Genomic DNA, 19,240 nt, shown 5'->3' on the forward strand with positions numbered 1-19,240 from the left:
CCTTATGTTTATCGCAGCACTATTTACAATAGCCAAGAAATGGAAGCAACCTAAGTGTCCATCAGTAGATGAATAAATAAAGAAGATGTGGTACATATACACAATGGAATATTACTCAACCATAAGAAGAAAACAAATCCTACCATTTGCAACAACATGGATGGAGCTAGAGGGTATTATGCTCAGTGAAATAAGCCAGGTGGAGAAAGACAAGTACCAAATAATTTTACTCATCTGTGGAGCATAAGAACAAAGCAAAAACAAAAGAAACAAAACAGCAGCAGCCTCACAGAACCCAACAATGGACTAACAGTTACCAAAGGAAAAGGGACTGGGGAGGGTGGGTGGGAAGGGAGGGATAAGGGGAATAAGGGCTTTACGATTAGCACATATAACATAGGTGGGAGGGCTTGGGAAGGCAGTATAGCACAGAGAAGACAAGTATTGACTCTGTGGCATCTTGCTATGCTGATGGACAGTGACTGTAATGGGTATGTGGTGGGGACTTGATAATAGGGGGAGTCTAGAAACCACAATGTTGCTCATGTGATTGTATATTAATGATACCAAAAAAAATGTAGATTGAATCATGGAATGTTAGAGCTAAAATGCACCTAGAGATAATCTAATCCAGTCTACTCAAAATTTTGCTCATGCTGCTATAATGCTTATAAACTGAATGTAAAAAAATGAGTTTATTTTATATTATGGACTTAATATGGCAGTCCCAGCTTAATATGCCAAATTTTAATTACTGACATATATAATAATATATTGCTTGTCAGCATCTCCATATCTCCATACAGAATTTAAGATAAAAATATTAAATGTGGGTTGGTAGTGTTCAAATCTAAGTGGTCCTTCCAGTCTGTAAAACATTGAACAGTTCAAAAACAATGAGGTCGTTGCTTTGTGTAGTAGTCTTTGTCTTTTAAATATCACCCACAAACTGCCTTGTGGGTTACTCTTGTGTACTTTCATTTCTTTGGTGAGAGAAGAAATAGCAGTGTTAACTGCTTCAGAAGTAGATCAAATGGGATGTTATACAGGAAATTGTGAACTAGACTGCCCTATTCAAATATTAATTCAATATTCTGTCAAAAAGTTTAAGAATTTTTATAAAAACTTGATTGTTTTGGATAATTTATAGCACTGTGTATCACAAGGTTCAGCTTGTCTATGCCTCTTGAATGTTTTTTTACTCTGAGTTGGATATGACTTAACTATGTAAACCTCTTTTTCAATCAGCTTATTCCTGTATGACAGCTATTTTTAAACGTAGGGTCAGGGTCATTTGGGGGTCTTTGTTTTACCATTAATTCTTTATAAGTATTAAAATGTCAAAGTTTATAATAACCTAAGTTTTTAAAATAGAGACAAGTAGGGTTATCCTCACTGCATTATGTAGTTCATAGCTAATATGATAATAGGTTGTGGAGAGTAGGGGTAGAGCAATAAGTAAAGTTACAACTAATGTGTCAAGAATGTGATGTTAAGCTTGCCTGATTTTGTGACTGTGTGTATGCAAGACATATTTTGTAGATGTGTTCACATGTGAACTTCAAAACACCATGGGGTGGAAACCATTAGGAAGCTTGTTGACCCAATGCCATAGTATTAAAACATTTCAGACCTTAATTTTTCCACTAACTTTGTTTTACATTTTGATTTGCAGAAATTATATGATCAGATTCTAACTCCTAAGGCAGTTAACGACTCACTTTTCTATGGTTATAATTATGATCTCAAATACAGGTTTTCTATTAATACTGTTGAAAAAGTTAATTATTTTCAATTTTAACTCATTATATTAAGTGTTTCTGTCCCAGTACAAATATTTTTGTTTAGATTTGAAGATAGTTTTATTGTGTCACTCTAAGTATGTATATATTGTGATTTTTCTAAATATTATGTTACTTCCTAACACTTTTTACTACTGACCTCCAAAAGCACTATTTACTAATTTATTCTTTTTTCCATCAAAAAATATCATTTTACTATGTGCCTTTCTCTTACCTTACAACATAGTTTGGATCTATACAGTACTTCATTTTTATGTAAAAACACTGTGCTTATCTGGGATTAAACATCAATAAAATAGTCACGCTCAAAATTTGATCTAGTGAGTGTTAAGTATAAGATGTACACAAAACAAAACAAAAACCACAGAGTAACAAGGATTTATCGCATAGACTCCAGAAAAAAATAAACAAATATCAAGACAAAATCTTTAGCTGTCATTTTTTTCATAACTGTACTGAATTTTAAAATCTTGAAGAGCAAGGATTATTAGCAAGGACTTTTAAGGTTTCTAAATAACCACAGTTCACTCTAAAAGTTAAAGCAAAGAGTAAATGACAGTAAGCATTACCAGTTTATTTCTGAAGGTATAGAATTCTAATGGCGTTTAGTTTTAGCTTAGTTAGCTGTTTAACTAATGAAGAGCCGGGCTCATATGAAAATCCACATTAGCATGCTTGCTGAGTGCTCCTGTATTTCTTTCTGAATAGTCCCTTCTCTGGGGGCTGTTTCCTTTTCCAGGATATTGTTTCATTGGGAATTTTCTCATTTCTTGACCTATTGTGTTTCATAGAAAAATGTAAATAAATAAAACCATAAGAAGGATTGACTCCTAGAGATAGAATTTAAGCTGAAGTAGAATAAGAACTGGAGAGGTGGGGGTACATATAAACATCACCTTATTGGTGTGCTTTAAATTGGACATAAAAGACCAAGTATGGGGAAATAAAGAGGGTAGTAGTTGGTTTCAGTATTGATTGAGGTAGTGAATGACTTTCAACAGTGCACAAGTGAAGATGCTCGGAAACAGTATACAAGCTGATCATAACCAACAGTGAAATGTAAAGAAGATGGGAGATATGTGTGAATATTGAATTATATTTTCCTTGCGTTTGGTATAAATTTGGTTCGACTGATACTATGTTTGCAAAGCAATGACATTAATTTTATGAGGACAAGGGGGTGATCAACACACATAAAAAGACCATGATGTTCTTTTATTGTCTTTTTTTAAGAACAGTTTTGCTATGAGTTGAAAATTTTTAAATTTTAAAAAATGTAACAATATCATTTAGAATCAGAAACAACATAATTTGAAAGTAATGTTTCATTCCCTTAGAAAAAATTATAAGAACATGTAATTTCTGTAAGTTCCTAATAAATAGGTTAATGCCATTATTTTTGCTTCCATCTTAAAATGACAAGCTGAATATTCAAAAAACAGGAAGAATAATTCAAGAAAGAGAAACTATATGAGAATGAGAGATGTACTAAATCCAAAAGCAGATGGAGAAATAGCCCTTCTAGAAAGAGACAATTGCTCTGTTTTTACAGGAAGGAAGAGAGAATTTGTATGAATAAGAAAATAACTGGAATTCTGGAATTAGATTTAAAGTATGTTAACAGTGTAGATCTTAAAGTAATTTTTCACTTTTTTGCTAATCTTTTCAAAATTGTCTGTAGTGACCATAAATTGCTTGTGTAATTTTAAAAGAGAAAAATAATAGTATTTAAAAAATTTCCTACTCCTAATCTCATTTTGTTAAAGGTAACCTCAAATTTTCCAGTGCCAAATTAATCATTTTTGAAATTACTAATTAAAATATATTTAAGGAATCATTTGATGTTCAAAGATATAAAATGGGTATGTTTGAGGTCACTTTGATGATAGTATGTTTCTTTTTTTTTTTAACTTTGGAAATGGTGTACAGATGCTTTAATTTTTAAGTCATCCTTCATGCCTGGATGGTTACTACTTGTCCAGTGATAGTTTTGAAAATAAACACCTGCTTTAGTAAGGAATGTCTGCATCTGTTATGAAATTGTCTAGACCTTTATATCAGCTAAAAACAATAACTAAAAAAAAAAAAAAACAAAACTTAAATTCAGATTCACTCTTGATGTAATAATATTCTCAAGATTCCTTGTTGCCTTTTAAATTCTCTTTTCTGACCCAGCCACTGTCATTTGTCCTTTCAATTCTCTGCATTCATTCATACTTTATTTGTATAAATAAAATTACATTAACTGTAGAGTTAAAATAGGGAAAAATACATTTTGAAAAATTCAGGTATTCTTTCATTGAAACTTGGATGTTATAGTGTGTTTATTCAATAGTAAGTATAATTTTTCAAAAGATGATAGCACTTACCCATGGCATAGTAGCACCAGCATAATCATGGTGAAGATGATACTTGTTTTCCAAAGTGTGTCATTGAATATTACATGCTTGATGCTTTTATACTTTCAAATTACAACTGTGTTCAATCATTTATTTTGAAATGTTCTATCACATTGAGTAACCTGCAAAAGTAAAAGGTTTTATTTAGCTGGAAAGGTCACATTTTTCTTCAGGGGTAACAGAAATTACAGTGGTTTACAGCATGTCTTCCATACTTATTACTTCAGTATACCTGAATATTTTTCTAGAAATGCATGTTTTTAATGAAATTAGTTGTTTGTTTTCTTTAAGTTTGACTCAAATATTAAAGCAGTGCATAAAATGAAAACAGAGTGAATTTGTTCAAGATACCCATTTCCTGGATACTGTTGAGCCTGGATTCTACTGAAAAGACTGCTGAATCCATTGATTTCTGCCCTCTCTGTATTATTTTGCACTTTTGTATTTTTGGTCTATAGTATGTTAAAGTATAGCTGTGATCCTGGTTGGGGGGGTGCTTACAGATGTCGAGTAACAAGTCTTTCCTTCAATAGTGAGGAAGAAAGGAATGACTTTCATAATTATTTCTATTATTGAGAGAAATAATTAAGTGGCTGATAGTGTTGGGCACTGTGTACTTTATAAATGATATTTCATTACATAATCATGTGAAATTACATGATTACAGGTGAGAAAGCCAAGGCTTAGAGACATTTTTACTTTCTCAGAGTCAAAGCTGGGAAAGAGAAAAGTTAGGATTCAAATGAACTCTTTGACTCTGCAGCTTAAACTGTTAACCATAGTTCTAAACTACTTCCCCCAGTGTGTTAATCGGAAAAAATATATTGGGATTGTTAATCTTTGGGTGGTGGAAAGGGTGGAAACTTTAGAGACCATCACTGGCAGGCTTTGGTGTAATACCAAAGCACTTATTATTACAAGTTGACCATCTCCAGCTATGTGAATTAGTTTGCTATAGTCAAAAGAAACAAGCTCAAATTTTGTCACTTAAGCAAGATGCAATTTATTGGTTTTAGCAAGATGAGCCTGGTTAAGCTAGAATATTATAATTATTTGTGACAAATACAGCAACCTTGACAGAATCATTGATTCATTATATTATTGAAAAAACAGTAATAAAATGACTTCTGTGGACTTGGCCCTGTACTAAGCACCCCCACCTTTGTTTTAATGTTTTACCATCATTAGTTTCTAACTGCTACCTTCCTAGTACAAAGTCACCATAAGATCATCTCCCTGAGAGCTGGGATTACTGCAGTGGCCTGTAAACCCTGCTTCTGCCTTTGCCGCCTTAAAGTTTATTCTACATCTAGCAGCCACCATGATCAATTTAAAACATAAATTAGCATAATGTCATTCCAGTAACTCATATTCCTACAATAACTGCCCGATTTTCTGAGAGTGAAGGTTAAAATCCTTACCCTGGTCTACAGATTCATAAATGTTTTGCCGCAATCTCTTATTCTCTTAATTTAATACTCTTGTCTCCTTTATTTCCCGTGCTCTAATTACATCAGCTCTCACTGTTGCTGAACACAGCAAATGTGTCAGGTGGTGGGAGGTGAGTGCATGAGGCTTATAAGCGATTTAAATAGCTGTGAGGGATTATTTTACCTAAGAATAATTTTGTCCAGTTATTAGGATTAGGCCATTTTGGATAATAAATCTGCATTATTAATGATACACATTTATCTTTATTCTCTCTCTTCAATATGTGTGTGTGTGTGTGTGTGTATACACACACACACACACACACACACACATATGTATTGTATGTATACACATATGTATTGTATGTATACCGTATATATAGAGAGAGAACATAGCATTTATACTATCAAAAAGCATATATATATAGATAGATATAGATATATATATGTATTTCATAACTTACTGTATACTAGGATGCTTGACAGGTTGGAAAACAAAATTGGTATCTGGAGTTTTTCTAGTGGAATGAGAAACAAAATAGGTAGACAAATACCTAATGCATCAGCTACTGTATAGGAATTAACCTGGAAGAAGGTTATGAATTAGGAGTAGCTGTTTTATAGAAAATTGTCAAGGAGAGCCTTATGGATATGGTGGCATGTGAAGAGAAAACAAAAATGAGAAGGTGACTGATGGGGACTACTAGAGGAAGCATTTTCCATACCGATGTAAAAGCAAATATAAAGACTCTGAGACAAGTGCATGCTTAATATTTCCAAGGCAGAGCAAGGAAGTGAACATGGCTAAGGAGTGGAGATTGAGGAAGAAAGTAGTAGGATCTGAGTTCTGAAAATCAGCATGGGTGGATGACAAAGACCATTATAAAAACATTGCCTTTACTCTGAGTGAAATGGGGGAAGTATTTAAAGATTTGACACAGAGGAATGGCATAATTTGAGCCACCCTCTAAAGATTGCTATGGATACTATTCAGGGTTAGTTTGCAGGAAGTCAAGAACAGAAACAGGCTACCAACAACATAGCAAAAAGGACTCTGGATGATAACATAGATGAGAAATAATGGTGGCTCAGATCAGGGGAGTGATACTGTAGAGATGAGGAAAGTTAGGTTATTGGTTTTGAAAGTGAGCTACCAGGGTTTGCTCAATGGGATGAATGTGAAAAAAGAAAAAGATGAGTCAAGAATGACTCCAAGGTTTTCAGCCCTCACTAGAATATAGGGTTTCCATTTACTGAGATGGAGAAGAGGGAATTGACTATCAGGTAAACTTACAAGGATGTTCAGGCTACAGGGTAGTATAAATAAAATTTGGAGTCATTAGAAAGTCCAAGAAAACCTTCAACATAATCTATTTCTTGGATATATGAGTGTTTAATTCATGATAATTCATTGAGCTGTTAATTTTTTTTCTGTGCTTTTATAGATGTGTTTTATATTTAAAATAAAAACCGTTTTTAAAAAAGAAAGAGAGAAGAAAATGGCTCTAAAGGATAGTTTATTCTAACACCTTAGCGATTTCCCCTGTACTGAACGTTTCTGTTCTTTGCCATGCTGCCCCTTAGTTCAGGTCTTTTGTCATCTTTAGCGCAGACCAGAGGTTGGCCAGCTTTTCTGCAAAGGGTTAGATAGTAAATATTTTATAGTCTGTAGGCCAAAGATTCTCCATTACAGCTGCTCAACTCTAATATTATAGCATGAAAACAACCATAGATAATATGTAAATGAAAGAGTGTGGCTGTTTCTAATTAAACTTGAATTATGGATGTTAAAATCTGAATTTAATACTATTTTTTACATTTTATAATATCATCTTTTTGATATTTTTTTTGAATGTTTAAAATGTAAAGACCATTTTTAGCTACTGAGCTATACAAAAATAGGCAGTGGACCAGATATTGGCTTGCAGGACATAGTTTGCCAACCCTCAGCTTAAACTATTTGAGTTATTTTCTTACTGGCCCCCCTTTCTGTACTTAATCTCCCTTTTAAATCGTTCTTCACACTGTTCCAAATATTTTTTTCTATAACACCAATGTGAGCCTGCAATCCCCTTGCATGAGAAGTTCAGGGAGCTGGACAGGAGCTGTTCAGGCACAGGCTGGGTGAGAGGGTTCAGGTAATTCCCTCCACGAACAGGGGGCAGGAAGAGCAGTGCAGACAGGAAGCCGCATGGCGCTGCCAGAGGTGTTCATCAGGTGCAGCCCTGGGCTAGAGATGACGTGAAGTTGCTGGAAGGCTTTTCATGTCATCTTAACGTTACGTTTCTTTTGTTGCTGTTAAGTTGTTGTTTAAAGATTTTTAAAAAGAAGATGTGTGGATAGTTTTGTTTTGTTTTTTTTAATTTCAGAAAAAAAAATTCCATTACCCTTAGAAACTAGGTTTTTAAAACATGACCATATTAGGAACTTCCTTTCAGTGGAAAGGGTAGCAAAATCTGAATTGCGATACGTTAAATAAAAAAGGTGAGTGAATTTTATATGAAAAACAATCAGTACAAATTTGCATTCCTAAATATGTGTACATGTGTGTGTGCACACACACGCACACACTACATACATACAAATAGATATGGATGTGCAAATGCATGTCAAATAAATACATATGCTAGGGAAGTACTATAATGTGGCATGGACACAAGCACTAGGATTCAAATCAGGAATCCACTTTTTGCTTTATATTTACCATCTACATAGGATGGGAAATTTAGTCAGTTATGTAACCTTGACTTCTACAACTAATAATAACATCAAACTTAATGCCAGCTTTCTGCAATTCAGATCAATATCTGCATGTTGTTGACTTATAATAGATTCATCTATTTATGACTTTTACTATACATTTATACAAGTTATACTTTCATGTCTTGTTTTTCCAGTAGAAAGATACTTTTTGTCACATTGGAACATTTTTTACCTACTGGATATTGCCAGTAAAAGTGGAGGCTGATCATTATGTTATGTACTTCTGATCCTGTTTTTTAATCCTTTGTTCAATTTTAGCCTTGGCTCGACTGTGCAGTTCTCTTGTGATGAAGATTATGTCCTACAGGGTGCTAAGAGCATCACCTGTCAACGGATAGCTGAAGTATTTGCTGCTTGGAGTGATCACAGGCCTGTATGTAAAGGTAAGGAAGTCTTTAAAATAAAAATGTTCTCAACACATTTTAATAGTTTGAACTTTGCTCCATCGAGTATAAATTTCAATTGACTCTTTGAACTCTAATGAGTCTTTAAGGAAACACTTAGCTCATGATGTTTAGCAATATTTATTGAAAATCTGCTATATGTGAACCACTATGTGAGGTTCCCAAGGAATTCCTAACCTAATTATCATAGAGCAAAAGACTACAACATAAAATGTGTGATACAAGGCACTGGTAACTTTGTTGACCTTTTTCTTAAATCACTGAGTACCCTGTATAGGCAATGATATGGATGACACAATTTTTTTTTAACCATAATTCTATATCCCCTTACGATTTGTTACTTTGATTGCTTATGTTCATAGCAGTGAAGGTGGAGCATAGGTTCTACATTTAGTTATTTAAACCAATACAAATCACTGAGTGCTGTAGCTTTTCATATTACCAATAATTACAGATAAGATTTACTCTCACCAGCTTTCTACAAAATAAATATTTCCATATAAATTTAATGAGGCCCCTTTTTCTGAACTTTATTAAGCTGTGTTTGAAAATGAACACCTTACACTATCCTGCTGATACTCTTGGTTGCTTGCTTGTTGTTATTTATTTTTGTGTAGTGGCATCTCTGCATGTTTCAGTGTCTTCACACTCAAATTCTGTTAGCTTTTCTTCTCCCTTAGGGAACGTTTTCACTGAGTCAGCACACATACCCTGTGGATCCTCTCAGAATGAGGGTGACATCTGGGGAATAGAAGGGACAAATTTGAGCTACTGTAAAGAGAAAAAGACAAAGTAGTTGACAACTGGCTGGATGGAAGAACGTGACAAGAAAGAATCAAAGGTGATAATCAAGCCTATGAGAGTAGGAGAACCTTATGCCATGAATTTCTATAAACAAACTAAAACTGGAGTTGTGTGGAAGATTATCCACAGTTATTACGAAGTTGTTGCCATTGGCTTCACTTTTTAGGCAGCTAACTCTGGGCCAGACATTGTACTAACTACTGCATATACCCCGTCTTACTTAACCCTCAAAACAAACCAGTGGAGGCATTATTAACTCCATTTTAGAAATGAGGGGTATAAGGCACAGAGAGATCCTGTCACTTTCCCACGCTCAAATGCCTGGAAAGTAGCAAAGTCCTTAAGAAAGATTAGTCATAGAATGGGAAGCGTAGCCAGATTCAGAACATTAAAGAGGGAATAGGCAGTGATAAAATGGAGCAACAGGTATATTCATTCCACTTGACAGTGACAACCCAGGGGAAGAAGAGAGAATCTAGATTGTTTTCAGTAAAACTTTCTGGTCACATCACAGATAGATGTTTATTCATTACCTTTCTCATTTTCAAAGTCTTCTTTAGGTGACATATAGTTCAATGGCATTAAAAATAAATAAATAGTAAAATGGGGATAATGAAAAAACAAGGTAAAATTGTTAGATGATCCTAAACAAAAGCTTATGTGCAAGTTGGCACACAACCTTTAAGAATGGTTTACTTAGTAGACTTAAATATGACAGCTGCCAAGCAAATAGAGAAACCTGACCAGTTTACATGAAAACCATTGTTTATGAAGTACAAGGATAAAAATAACACAAAAACGCCAAATTTTCCCTAGCTTTGAGGTCTGAAATACATTGCATTCTTCCTTGTAAAGTGGAAACTGATTAAGTATTGTGGGAGTTACCTTCCTCAATGTCCCAGTGACGGATTGAACAATAAACTGTATAAGATTGATTTCTTATAGCATACTCCAGTTAAGACAATTTACGGTTACAGTGTACAACATAGTGAAGCGTGTCCTGCTTCAGTTTTATATAAATTCGATGTGTGCATTTTTTGTGGCAGAAAGAATGTGAAAATAGAGGATAGGTTAAGAAAAGGAGATTATTAATGTGGGAACAGAATCTCACAATTGAGAAGTTATAGCCAAATCATGGAATTTAAGGCCTATATAAAGTAAGATTGAGACTATACACCATCTGTTTTTTCATTCCAAGATCCTCTTTTCAATAAAGAAAATGAATCATATTTGCTATGTTTATAAATTGTTCAAAGACAGAAGTAATATTGCATTATTTGATATTTTCTTAAACCCTGTTTCATAGACAACAGCTCTATACTGACTTAAATCTCAAGGAATATTAAATGTTAATGTCAATGTTAATATATGATTACTTTTCTTTAATTCCAAGTTATAAAATATATATAATGTATATATTAATCCATTCAATATATATTTTATATATACATATATATATATATTCATTCACTTATTCAACAATCATCACTTATTCAACAGTCATCAATCATTAGCTGGGGTATATAAAGTTTTCATGTTCAAGATTCATATATTGATACAATTTTATCTAAATTTTAAATATTTTCTGATACTAATCATTTATACATAGTTTTATTTGCTCATTGCATGCGAGGCATATGTGTGTATAGTTTATAAAGTCCATTTTGCTATTAGAAATTACTGGTTGTGATGCTGGAAACAGTAATGGAGGGAACATGCTGAAATAGTAATTGAAGTATTAAAATGACTATCCACTGTGAATCTGAACAAAGAAGAGTTTTCATGTCTCCTGGGTGCTTGGACAGAATAAATATGCTTTTTTTGAGACAGCAGCATAAATAGCAGTATCAGTGCACTGCACCTTTGAGAGGTTATTAATATAGCTGCTGTCTCTGTATTGCATGGTTGAACAATCAAGAAATGGTGATTTTTACAGACTAAAAATTCATACATAGCAAATTATAAATTCAAAGAAAAAGAGCAATTCAGAAATTAATATTAATGGATTTTATACAAACTCAGACAATAATTTTTATTCTCTAAATGGGATATGTATACGAGATGTTTGCCAATTTACGGCTATGGAAACAATTATTTCTCTGTTGGAAATGCAATAGATATCCAAAAGCTGGATAAGCTTATGCAGATAAGCAGACTTATGCAGTTGAATGGTATTTAGATTCCTTATCTACACAAGGATTGTTGCAAAATGTCAGTACTTCTTAGGGAGTTAAGAGTTTGGGTGAGGGTGGAGTGAGATAATCCATGTAAAAGTACTTGGTATATGGGCTGAAAAACACTCAGTGGGTGGAGGTGGTGGTCACTGGGATGCTGCTCCTCATAACTGTTAACTCTTCTGATTTCCAAAATTATCCATAATTTGCCTCCATTCAGTTGTTTCTTTAACTCTTACCAAAAATTTATCCTAGGATTTTAATACTGAACATAACTGCTATCCTAATTTTCTTGTCTGTCTGACCTTATTGTGAATGAAAGCACACATATTAACCATTTCCTTCCTATCTACTGAAGTCTCATTTACTTTCTCCAAAAATTCGTTCCTATTTTAATTATCATTTATCCTCCCTTCTTTAACATTACTCCATCTTAACTGTCTTCACCACACAATTTAGCATTTAATTCTCTTATATTTGGCAGTGGTTCCTAATCATTTCCTGGGCATATACTTGCTCCTTCAACCAAAACCACCTCGGAAAGGACAAAAATAATCAACACTCCTTAGGTTTTGGTTGTTGCCAAGAAGACAGTTACCAGTGTGGTCTGACCATCTATTGCCTTTGATTAAGCAGAATGATCAAGATGAGATTCAATTATTTTCTTCATATACAAAGTAAAAAATAGGTATACAATTTACACAACAGATAATTGCTGACCAAATCTAAGAGCTACGGTCCTCATTATCTAGAACTTATTCAGGGCTTTAGGGGTCTTAGAGCTTTCAAAATGCTTTCACAAGTTTTAAGTTCTGGATTATATTTTATTCTTCTTCACAGTGTTTAGCCCAGTGACCATTATGCCCATATATTTATGCATATGATAGTTGCTAAATAAACATTTTGAATATTTAATTAATTGTAACAAACAGTTGAAGAAGATAGTAATGTTCTGATCATAAGCATAGAAAATCGTCCTGGTAGAAGGCTTCCTGTTATACAAAAGCAATTAGACAATTTTGCCTAAAAGCAAACTAGAACCTGCTGAAATTTATCAACCAGAAACACATATAGCAGGTGTTTTTCTGTAGTTGTTATTGATGCCTTCTTAGTTTCATGGAATAATGTTACAGATGAGATGATGCATAATAAGGATGATATTAGCAGTTAATAGAGTGGCATATGGTGAAAAGGATAGACAGATGCTCTAGTTACGGATATTTATCATACATTCATGTTCCTTGATGGTCATTTTATTTCCTAAAAACAATAGTTAGAAATTTATTACATAATTTTGATAAACAAAGAACTTTTTCTGAGTTGCGACAATGAACAATTTAATAAGATGGCATTTATGTGTTATTTAATGGAAACTTTTAGTGATATGTTTATGTATATAATTTATAATTCAAACTAACTGAACAATTAGAAATTTTGCATTTAAATAGTACCCTTCCAACATTTGTTTGGAAATACATTACACACATCTTGCCTACCTCACAAATTATTAGAAAAATATGCAAATAACAAATAAACATTTTTGGTTTTTTGGGGAAAAATCTCTATTCCAACTCACCCATTTCCTGGGAGTATTACATTGTTCATCTTGCTTAACCTTTCCTGGGCTTCACTTCGCTTTCTGATAAGTTGTGTGCACAAGGTGGTTCCTATGGACGTCTTCTGGTTGTAAGTTCTAAATATTCTTAAGTACAATTACTGCTTTTCTAAACTTTAAGACATGTTAAGGTTATTTTTAGTTCAGTGTTTGTCTTTTTCTGCTCCTGCAGCCATAGCAAAAGTATCATAAATTGAGTGGCTTATAATAGCAAACATTTATTTCTTACAGTTCTGGAGGCTGTGAAGTCCATGAGATGTCTGGTCAGAACCAACTTCCTTACTGTAACCTTCAAACTGTAACCTCACATAGTAGAAGGGGTGAGGGAGCTCTGTGGGCATTAATTCTTAAGGCCATTAATCCCATTTATGAAGGCCACACCCTCATCACCTCATCACCTCTCAAAGGTCCCATCCCTAATACCATCACATTGGGGGTTAGGTAGGATTCAACATACACATTTTTGGGGGAATCCAAATATTTAGTCTATAGCAATGTCCCTTATCTTTGCAGGCAAAGTGCTTGTTTCAGTTTCTGGCACATAACAGGCAATAATACATAATAATAATAATAATAATAATAATAATAATATCTAGTAAACTGTTACTAACAGAATATTGTAGTTCTCTATTACACTATATTTTGGGTAGCTGTTTAAAAAGACAAATGTTGCTTTTACTTAGTGCCAAAACTATGGTTGTCAATCATCAAATTGCTTCAAATTTGTATTTAGAGTCTATGGATCTTTTATACATCATTTACTGTTAAAATATAATTTCATATTAAGGTAAAGGACTATTTGTTTTCATACATTTTCTTACTATTAAATTCCCCCTTGAATTGTTGACTTCAAATAATGTATCTTTAGAAAAATAAGTGATTGTAATATGATTTTTGATTCTGCTATATTCTAAAAGAGTTTGAGAGTTTTTAAATGGAAAATAACATTTTAATACTTAAAACTATTCAATAGCAACTCTAGGTGAGTTAGGACAGAAACAACTCTTTAATTTTTAGCATATGTAATTTTAAAGGCCTCAGGACTTGAAATTTAGAAGAGATAAAGTGGTCTATGTCATTAACAAAGCACTGATATCTAAGGAAATAAAAATAATAATCAAATAAGCAGCAAATGTTTTAGTAGAACTAAACAACCAAAGAAAAACCTGAAGTGTGTAATTTTTATGCAAGGATGAACAAATGGAAAACTAATGAAATCAGCACAGGCAACTCAAAATTTGCAGGAAAAACTACCCAATTGAAAGGGAATTTCAAAGAAGTCTTAAAGAGAGATGACTTTTTTGTGTGTTTGAGGTAAATCTGTAAGATCCCTCAAAAATTCTGTGTAATGTAGAAAGCGTTATTTCTTCTGTTTGCCAACAGGATGTGCTATTAGCACTAAGCACTTGGAAGATCTACGATGACTTAATAGCATTTCAACTATTTCCAATCACGTGAAAAGACAGCAAAAGCAAAGGTAGTGGAGTGAAGACTCCCTTACTTAGCTTCTCCACAAATGTAAACTCACTTTTGTTTTAAAATAGCAGTAGAGCTATTTCTTGGCAGGAGAGTTTGAAGATAAAATCATCATAGTGTGATCTCTAGAATGTCTGACACTTCATATATGCAGTCAAAATATAGAATTCTACCATACAAAGTAAAAGATAATAATGTGAAATGAAACATATGCATACCTGGGAAAGATAGAGACACTGAATAGGAAACAAAAGGCATAGGCAAAATATATGCAGACGTGATTGTTAAGGGGAAATATTTTAATATTTAAATAGAACTTACTTGACATTTTAAAAAACATGAATTTTACCCTTGGTGTCAACATAAAAATGTATCTCATTTTGACAAACCTTTCCTTGTATTAAGGTATAAGCTATGTTCTACTGCTTAGCTAGTCTTAAAGTAATTTTTGTGGATCTAAGTATATAGCATCAGCATCGTCAACTACTAGCAGTGTCTGCCACATGGCAGACATGATCACAAATACTTGAATGAATGCTTTGTTTCCCACTATGCTAGACACAGTGTAAGAAGTACAGAATACAACTGAACAATCATGACCTTAAGGAATTCACAATCCTATTGAAGACAGAACATTTAAAAAAAAGCAGAAAACATCCCTAAAGCAGCAGAAACATGCTTGCATAGACAATATTTAAGTCATAAAGACAATACAAAATAAAGACAGAAGACAGAAATGACAATATTAACCTTTAGAAAATAAAGTCCATATGCCATGAAAGTATTATTTATTCACTTTATCTCTGAGTTGAGTATTACTATATATCCCTTTAATTGGCGATTATTCTTTTATTTAAAACATTGATATTGATTGCTAATTACTTATTAGGTAAAGGGAAAGAAAAGATGAGCTAGACATTATCTTTCCCTCATGAAGATCAATGCTCTACTTGAGTGGAAATATACAACAGAAATATATGCATCAGAATACATAAATTTAAGAGATATTACAGTTAAATGAACAGTACTTTTGATTCAGAGAATAAAACAACCATTCTACATAGAAAAGTCTAGAAAATTTCATTATAAAAGGAAGAGTACGGATTTAAAGAGAGGCAGACAGAGAGACATAGGAATTGAGAGATGGAAAGATATGCAAGACAGAGAAAATTTACTTAAAAGCTGCAGGGTCAAGAAAGAGACCCATATTAGAAAGAGAGGGAGACAACGGTGAATAATTATAGAAGAGCATAAACTTCAAGGGTAAGAAAAATTGGGACATACATTGAGTTAGATGCATCTTCTTGTGAATGGTCTTACATGCCAATGCCAAGGTAACTACTGGGTTTTACCTTGGATAACTAAAGGAGAGGTTTTTGCTTAAAAAATCAGGATGAATATTAATTTCATATATTAAACAAGTATTTATCAAGTGATCATTATGTGCCAGTCAAACACTGTGCTAGGTACTAGAGATAAGAAAGATATATAGGACAAAATCCCTACCTGCAATTAATTTATTCCCAGTGTTGTGAGCAAGAGAAGATGCCGAAAGTCAATATACAATTACAACATTTTATCATAAATTCCATGTTAAAAGGTATTATGGAGGTCGACAGAGAAGGCTTCATGTAGGAGGTGGAATCTGAGCTGAATCTTGAAGATGTAGTAGACAAGGTTGACCAGAATAGTGGACGTGGAGTACACCAGATAGATAATAATTATTAAAATAATTCATGTTAGGAAAACATGACTTCAGAATAAGTCAGTGCTAAGAGAAATGCAGAGAAGGGTTTAGGAGAGAAGTAGACTGAAGGGGGCACCAATAGTAACGGAGAGGAAGAGGACCATGACCCTGTGAAGGAGACTAATAAAGGAGCAGTTGGAAACACAGATGGGTAATCAGAGAGAATGGTGTCATGACACCAACCGAGGAGAGTTTTTATAAATGAAATATGGTCAGCACTGTTAAATACTGCAGACTTATCGAGAGAAAGCAGGAACTCACTGAGTTCAACAGTCAAAAGGTCACTGTGACCTTGGTAAAATAATTTTCTTTAGAATTGTTGTTGTGAAAGATACATGGAGAGTTGAGTAGTAATGTGGTGAGGAAATTGAGACTTAAAGTGAAAAGCAGAAGCTTGACTATGAAGCAAAGGCAAGAACGAGATTAATGGGCAGAGAAGGGCATGCAGTTGGGGAAGGACTGTTTTTTAAGGTATGAGAGATTTAAATGATGACAAAGATTCAGTACATGTGAGAGGTTGATGTACAGGTGAGAACTGGGTGAATTGGAAGATACAGTCCTTGGGCATGCTGGGTCTGGGATTGAGAACAGAGGGAATGGAATTGCCCTTGGATAGGACCTAACACACTCTGTCCTTTGATGTAGGAAACCATGAGGAAGGAGATGATGAGGGTAGGAAATAGAAGGCGACATTCTAAAATGGTGCACTTGCCTCCTCCTCCGCCCCACCTTTTATTTTTCTGTAAAGTAGTTAAGGCTACTTAAGGGGAGGAAGGAATCCAGACGTTCTGTATAAAGTAACGTAGAACTGAAAATGAAATTGATAGGGATAGAGCTGGGGGAAGTCACCAAGCAGGCAGCCTCTGAGAAACACGCTCATATCCTAAGGGTTCCATTTAGCCCAGTGGTCCTCATCCCTGGCTGCACAGTGCAGTCCCCTAGAGAGCTCTGAAAATAAAAACCCATGCCCAGGTCCAAACCCACGCTAATTAAAATCTCTGGAGAACAATTGTTAATTCATCCCCTCTGAGATAAATTAGTCAACTGCATTGAGGATTCAAGGAAAACAACTTGAAATGAGATTCTCTTTTCTGAGAGAGTCTCTCCCTCATTCCCAAGGAGAAATGTACTCACTGGCAGACTGGTTGGAACATTTAGTTACACACATCATATTCCTGTTCTACAGAGTGGTGAAGTGTAAGTTTGATGCATTCAGGTCACTGAGCTGAAGCAGCAGCTCACCACTTCCTCTTCTTACTGGACATATCCAGATACTGAGAGCAATATAAATTTGCATGGTAAGTGTCAAAGATGGACTCATTTTCATACTTATCATGCATTACCAGCTGGAAATGGCACCGATTTTCTTTTGAGATAAGTGTTTCTTGGGATGAAATGAAATGGGGTCACAACTGAATGAGCTGCACTTCATTTGCACTCCTGCTGTCCCTTTCGGCCACCGTTAGCTTATTTATTCCAAGGAAACAAGACAAGACAAATGTAGGTTTGTAGCATGGAAATAATTTTAAGAATAAAATTTAAAAAGTAAACACAACTTTATGAAACAAGAACTGTTTTTAAAGTTTATCAAAAGTGCCGACATTTCAATCGATGCATTACTTTCCATCTCCTTATCTTAACAATCCAATTTATGCAGGGTTTGCTTGTTTGATTTATCATTTTAATTATTTTATTTAAGAAACATTTCAAACTTCACATTTCTCTTATATAGTAAGGCCAATATTTATGACTAACTTTTTTTTTTTTTTGCTGAATTCTATTTCACTAGAAAATTATTTCCTTAGTTCTGGCACAAAGGAAACAGACATCTTGGATCATTTCTTATGTTCCCCGTTTTTTAAAATGATGTTACGAACCTGTTTAAAGTGAACAAAAGTCTGTGGCCATTTTCTTGGCCTAGGGTACACTTCTGTCTCAACTTATGAACTATAAATATTCATGCTTAGCAAGACTTACAATTCTATAGTTATTTTGAAGAGAAATACTTTGGGTGTTATGACATTGTTACTTTTAATATCCATTAACACATCTCATATCTCCCTGGATATTTCCACCAAATTCTAAGGGGAAAAAATGTCAACAAAATCTTTAGATATAAAAACCATAAAGCAAAATAAAGGCGAAACTTCTCATTGCTTTTCTAAATCTGCTTCCCCAAGGATCAGATGTGGCTTTCCATACACTGTAAGGAATGCCTTTTGAAAAGCTTCTCATCTACCACTGTTTATATTTACTTACTTTTCTGTATAAAATTTCTCTCCAAGTTATGCAGGGATGGAATATGGTATTTTTCCTACTTGTTTAAAGTATTTTAAAAAAAGAAAATTAAGATGTCATAAAGACCATGTTGTTGGAATATGTTCTGTGATATTTCCATTAAAAGACTCATTTTCTTCATTTTTGTAACAATGAAATATATTTATTAATTACTCACAGCAGCATTTATTCTGAACTATGAAGACCAAAGGTCACATTTGGTTTGTGTGCTGTCCTATTTGTTTTTCTTTCCCTTTTTATTATTTCATCTCCCAGAAAAAAAATGACAGGACTGGCCAATGTGCACCTTTTTTCCCCCCTTTAACTTACTGTGATAAAGTTAAAATGT

The 19,240-nt window shown here is 33.8% G+C and overlaps 1 protein-coding gene across 5 annotated transcripts in view; it reads left to right on the plus strand.

The window, feature by feature from the left end:
- CSMD3 (CUB and Sushi multiple domains 3) overlaps positions 1–19,240 on the plus strand; it is a 1,218,504-nt gene that overhangs the window by 548,901 nt on the left and 650,363 nt on the right. For all 5 annotated transcript variants that reach the window (XM_057497816.1, XM_036876426.2, XM_057497817.1 and 2 more), the window contains one exon: positions 8,653–8,777. In XM_057497816.1, the coding sequence (XP_057353799.1) occupies positions 8,653–8,777 (125 nt within the window). The remainder of the gene's footprint in view (positions 1–8,652; positions 8,778–19,240) is intronic.

Source organism: Manis pentadactyla, chromosome 3, assembly GCF_030020395.1.
Source record: "Manis pentadactyla isolate mManPen7 chromosome 3, mManPen7.hap1, whole genome shotgun sequence".
NCBI classification, from domain to species: Eukaryota; Metazoa; Chordata; class Mammalia; order Pholidota; family Manidae; genus Manis; species Manis pentadactyla.